We start from the raw sequence: 6000 nt of genomic DNA on the forward strand, positions 1-6000 counted from the left end.
ATCTGACTGTTTTAGCTGACAGAGTGTGTGGTTGGCTGTGTCTTGGCTTTGATGCTGCATATGCAAAGAAAAATAAATAAGAACAGCCGTATCCTCCTTTAAAAGAAATTAACAATTCTCCTAATTTACACATTTAGTTAAATTTAGCCTTAAGAGACCTGAGATTATTCCGTACATTTTAGATTCAGTAGAATAGCGGTCCAGAGAGAGGTCAAGAAAGGAAAACAGAGAAATATGTCCTGCGGCAGTGAAGCGGAATCAAATGCTAATAACAAGCTACCTCCGCCTCCGTGTCTCACCCCCACTGCAGTTTCCACGCTGCTGGGACAAGAAGCCGATCGCGTTTATTTGCAGGAGATGAAATCATTCTATTTCACTGCTTGAAGGTTAATCTGGCTCACCTGGACTATAAAAGCTTCACTTGATGCGTTTCCTCCGCCGGACCGTTCCCCAGGGAAAAGCAGCCCGAGGAGGAATCCGGTGCTAAACGAACACTGCCGTCACGTGTGCTTGCCAGCACAGGCCATGGAGGTAAATGTTTCATGGGTGGCAAGAAAATATGAACAAGAGAATAACAAAAAGACTCGGCGTCAACAAAGCAAAGAGTATTATTAGCCCGAGCATCCAAGATATTCTTTAAAGTTCAAAATAAAAAAGTAAATGCAGGGCAGAACAAGGCAGCGCGGTGGAGCAGAGGTCAGCGCTGTTCCCTCACAGCAAGAAGGTCACAGGTTTGAATCCGACTTGTGGGTTCCCTCTGGGTGCTCCAGCTTCCTCCCATCTCCAAAAACATGCAACTTTGCCAAATTGGTTACACTATCTTGTCCATGAGTGTGAGTGTGAGTGTGTGTGTGTGTGTGTGTGAATCATTGTCTGTCTATGTGTGGCCCTGTGATGAACTGGCGGCTTGTCCAGGGTGTACCCCGCCTCTCGCCCGCTGACTGCTGAGACCCGCGATCCGGTAGCGGACAAAGCCGTTAAGAATATGAATGAAAGGTAGTAATGCAGTGTTATCTATTGAATTATGGGTAATGCAGTTTAACTTATATTAGAGACATTTTACATATCTCAAAATCTCTGCTGCCAACCAATAAATAAATTGGTGGAGCATTTCGATAGATCCATAATGCATTTTTTTTATTGTCACATTAAAAAAAGCATCCATCACCTTAATTATACCTGAGAAATAATAGGCTGAAGAAGCAAGACAATCATCTTCAGCCGTCAGAAAGCTCTCAAATGTGTTGTTTTATCCCGAATCATAATGTGGAGAAATGTTAGCTTGGATTAAATACTCGTGTCTACTTTTTGTCAACATAAATCCCTCTGCAACACTTTAAAAATTGTGAGAGTCAAGTATAGTTCCAATTGGATCGTGGAATGATCTGCAATTCAACAATTCCACTCAACATAATTAGACGAAGACGGCAGCGTCAAGCCAATCAGTGGAGACGGTGACACGCTTCATCAGGACGAGGCTCAAGTTGACACGTCTGTGACACGTCTGATCAGGATGAGGCTCAAGTTCCGACACATTTTAAAGTAGGATTCGGTGCACGAGCTAAAGTGGGATAATCCGAAATGACTCCAGGCATTGGGAGGAAAAACACTTCATATTTCAGCTGTTATGAAGGGGATTATATAATGTAAAGTTTCACAAAGGGTGCTCGTCTCCTTCAGAGTTTCACTGGAGAGGAGAGCATTTTAACAGCTCCCTGTGTGAGAATCAAAGTAGCATTTAGCTAAATGTTACCGTTAGAGTTAATCAATCATGGAGGAAGTCCATCGGAGAAGCAGCTGCTCCAGCGGAATGACAAGTCCTCACCGATTCATTCATAAGCCATCGATTGATAAATAAATTTCAGAGGTCTTTCTAAAGACTAACAGTGATTAACTCATTGAGTGCCAGTCATTTTCAACTCAGTTGCCCCAGTTTTCACACATTTTTCCCAATTTTCCAAGCCCCACAGAATATTATATAATATATGACTAAGAAAATTAAAGATTAAAGTATCTTCTTTCATCAGAAAAAAAAGCGTGCTCCTACCATTTTTCGTTCCGGAGTTATTGGCTGTTGAAGAGAGGCAGATTTCAATGTCATGGTTGGCAGTGAATTTGAAAAACGTCTTTAGACGTGAATGGCACTCAAAGAGTTAATAGCATTTACTTCATGTTCATTTCAGTCTGTTGTATATAATAATAATACTATTATTATTATATAATATATAATATATATAATATATATAATAATATTATTATTATTATTATTATCAGGGGGAAAAATTTAACTATAATTCACTGTTTTGTTTTTTTTATTCATATACAAACAGTTCTTATCTGAAAATACCGTTGAGGACATGATGTGGACTGAAGAGACGCATTTTCAGGTACTTTAGAGTCAAAAGGAAAACATGTTGATGTGGGAGGAGCTTCCTTCAGCCTCCACTGCAGAAAGACTCTGATGGAGAGATAAAAGAAAGAAGAGAAGAGGAAAAAGATGATATTAAACACGTGTCCAGACTCGCCTCAGAAGAATCCAAAGGTTCTACGAAATGCATTCCCATGAATGCAGCTGTCCACAGGGAGGACGTGTCCATTCGGGAGCGATGAAGTCACAGTCTCCATTGGGTTTCGCTTTTACGATATTTCATATTAATGTAAACACTGAATGTTTCCTAGTCAGCCGTCATAAATCGGTACCTGTAGTCTCACCTGGATCAGTCGACCTCCTTCTTCAGGTACTTCTTCATGACAGAAGCCACATCTCCGCCCTCGCTTCCCTCCGCCTCCAGTCTCTCCCCCTGTGGCCTTTCGAACCGGAGTCTGGTCCCGCCACGCTGGGAGCTTCCTCCTGATCCACCCGAGCTGGACGACTCGGTTTCGGAGCCTTTCTTGCTGCGGGTCGAAGGAGGCAGGTCGTCAAAGTGGACGCTCAGCGTCCTCCTGCCTCCCCGGACCGAGCCCGCCAGGCCGCTGGTGGACTGAGCTCTCCGGATGGCTGGCAGGAAGTCAGAGGCCGCGTCGTCACGCTCGTGGCTGCCAATCAGGCGGCGGCTTTGGAAGACCATGGGTTCTGAACCCAGGGAGGCTTCACCTCCATCGTCTGGGACGAGATTACCCAAAATGCACCTCCTTGGTACCTGAGGGGAGCGTTGGATGGGAGATGTAAAAGAACGGAGGGGTTGCTCTGCTTCCTCCTCTGGGATGGACAGAGCCGGAGGGTGATGGCGAGTGGCAAGGGAGGACGCCAAGGAAGAGAGGCGTGGCAGCGAGGGGACGCAAGAGGCGGAGTCGGCGGCGCTGAAGCGGGACAGTTTGGCTCCATTTGAGGAGGAGGCAGCTGAAGTCTGAGGGTCAGCGATGGAGCGAGCGCTGGCGGCTCGAGACAGCAGCGGGGAGGAAGGTTTGAGGATGCTGGGCCGAGGGCGGGGCTCCTGTAGGGCATCTGGGCCGAGGGAGAGGGCGGAGCCTCTTCGTCTGACGCCCGCGGCCGCCGTCGACGGATAGATCGGCATGGAGGCCGAGCTGCTGGCTTCTCCTGCATCGCCGGCGGCTCGCCGTTTGCGAAGTCCGTCCAGCAGCTCGGACAGGGCGGAGGAGGACGGGGCTCGAGCGAGACTTCTGGAACCGCCAGGCTCAGATCCGTCCTCGTCAGGATCCCTGCACGAACTGCAGCGGGACCAAAAAAATAAAAAAAAGACAGGATTGAAACAAAAACAACCAGATTCATTTCCACAAATTGAATAAAGGCCGTTAGCACGAAGGAGGTCCTTTTGTTGTGGTCTCTGTGGGAAAAGGCTTCCATTCCTGACGGGACTCACCGGAAGCTGGAGTTGCTCATGGTGTCCGTGACAGACTGGCGCCCTGCGTGACTGCTGACGGCGCTGCTGCCACGAGGAGAGCCGCCACCGCGGGACCCTCCTCGAGACACCCCCAACCATTTCCGAATCCCCTCTCCGACATCCTCCGTCCCCACGGAGCCGACGCTGGACACGGAGTCACTGCAGAACAAAAAACACATCAGCGCAAACACGTTGCAGGTGGAAGGCAGGCACATCAAACGCATCACGGCGGAACAAACGGCCGATCCCGTCAAATCATTTCCTGTTTCACTTGTCTTCATCTTGTAACGTTCTTTTTCTACCAGAAAAAATGCAGCTTTTAAAGGTTGCATATCGCAAAATAAAGAAAACAGCCGTGACCTGCAGTCACAAGACGAGCGACATGCAGCCTCGTGCTTCATTTATCCGCAGTAGGGTATACAGTATAAAAGGCGTCTCTTTTATAGCGTAACGCGTCCAGCGTTCGCATCGACGGCCACGTCCTGCCATGCATCCTTCATGTTGGTACCGACCCTTGTTAGACAATTACAGCGTCTTCCTTTAATTATATTTACACTGTAATATTATATATGAAATATCCGCTGCTTGTATCTAAGAAGCATTTTTATTTTTATGAATGAGGGCTCTCTGATGCTAGCAGAGGTAGCATAAATACGAATGCTATTTGCCTACCTTCCAGGTATCACAATTACGCTCACAGGTAAGCGACCGAGACCATTTAAAATGAAAATGGAATCTCGTTGTGTGTTTGCAGTGTAAAAAGTGTGAAAACATAATGACAATAAAAAGCTAATCTTAATCTTAATTTAAAAATGAATACATAACTGAATCCATGAAATGTGATTGGTGCAGCGGAAGCTAACGGACTGTTAGTAGCCATGCACTCAGCGGGTTTTACTTAAGATACCATAAAGGATAATTCTGGCTATTTTTTGTCTTCAAAGATGTGACCAAAGTGAAATCACTAAAAAAAAAGTAGGTGCAAACATCAATGATTGTTTACTTGGGGCAAAAAAGCCTAGAATAATCTGGGCCACGGTACTTCTGCTGATGCGAGGGAACCAGATTGAGGGAAAAGGTTTCCTTTGATTTTAGCAAAGCGGTAGATTCCTGCAAGTAGCATAGATCACAGGGGTAGTGGTTAGCGCTGTCGCCTCACTTTTTTAATGATGTCACGAGTCTGATCTGAACAATGCCGATCAAAACAGGAGGAGAATTATCCTTTAATGTTTTCTCTTTTATTTGAGATTCCGAATGATGCCACTTCAAGGGCGGATGTCCAGCTCACACAGACACACACACACACGCCGCTAGCTTCCACACACACATTCCCAGTGCCCTTACAGGTCTTTCTTTCGAGTCAACGACTCCATCGCGGTCTGAACGCTGGAGTGAAGGGCAGAGTGGTGAAAAGGTGACTTTACACGTTACAGGTGATGACGGGCAGAGCTGAACCCGCTTACCTCTCCGTGTCACTCTCGTCGCTCGACTCCACCTCCTCCAGGGCGGCCTGCAGATCGACGATGCGGCGGATGGATGTCTCCAGGTCAGCCTGCAGCGCCTGTCTGACAGCGCTGAGCTCCTCCACCTGCATTTCCTGTCAACAAAACACAGGATCGGTTGAAATGACTGTGGGGGTGGATCCGCCTTCAACAGGACGCCGAGTTCATCCCTTCCACCGAGCCGCCCCCCAACCTGCCACGGCAATTATAGATCTATTCTGATCCCATATTACCTCATCGGTCACGGAGAGCACAACCGATAGCCGTGCTCCAACCCGCGGGCGTCGGAGGCCGATGATCTCGTTTACACCCGGACTGACGTAGAAACATTCGCGTGATTTATCAATTCATCTCGTCCGTCTCTCTAGTTATTGGCTTTGGTCGGCTTTAAGGGAGACGGGTGTGAGTGCAGCCGTTGTCATAGAGACCATAACCACGTATGAAAATGTGGCCATAACCTTGAAGAGACAACGAGGATTAATCAGAGAGAGAGAGAGAGAGAGAAAGAGCGAGAGAGAGACAGCAATACGAGATGACGTTAGGAACAGAGGAGGAATGCATGAGCATGCGTGTGTGTGTGTGTGTGTGAATAATAATTGAAGGACTGCGGTTAAATTTGCTGACATTGATCACGACTACGGTAGATATTTGTGTTT

The 6000-nt window shown here is 47.0% G+C and overlaps 1 protein-coding gene across 1 annotated transcript in view; it reads right to left on the bottom strand.

The window, feature by feature from the left end:
* Window positions 1-2294: 2294 nt before the first annotated feature.
* The window catches only part of LOC137908734 (unconventional myosin-XVIIIb-like), a 17225-nt gene continuing 13519 nt past the window's right edge, over window positions 2295-6000 (bottom strand). The window contains exons 37-41 of the mRNA XM_068753156.1: window positions 5306-5439; window positions 5187-5228; window positions 3822-4001; window positions 2713-3669; window positions 2295-2458 (exon numbers count right to left, since the gene is read on the bottom strand). Of these exons, the coding sequence (XP_068609257.1) occupies window positions 2718-3669; window positions 3822-4001; window positions 5187-5228; window positions 5306-5439 (1308 nt within the window). The 3' untranslated portion in view covers window positions 2295-2458; window positions 2713-2717. The remainder of the gene's footprint in view (window positions 2459-2712; window positions 3670-3821; window positions 4002-5186; window positions 5229-5305; window positions 5440-6000) is intronic.

The sequence above is a fragment of the Brachionichthys hirsutus genome, chromosome 19 (assembly GCF_040956055.1).
Source record: "Brachionichthys hirsutus isolate HB-005 chromosome 19, CSIRO-AGI_Bhir_v1, whole genome shotgun sequence".
Lineage (NCBI taxonomy): Eukaryota > Metazoa > Chordata > Actinopteri > Lophiiformes > Brachionichthyidae > Brachionichthys > Brachionichthys hirsutus.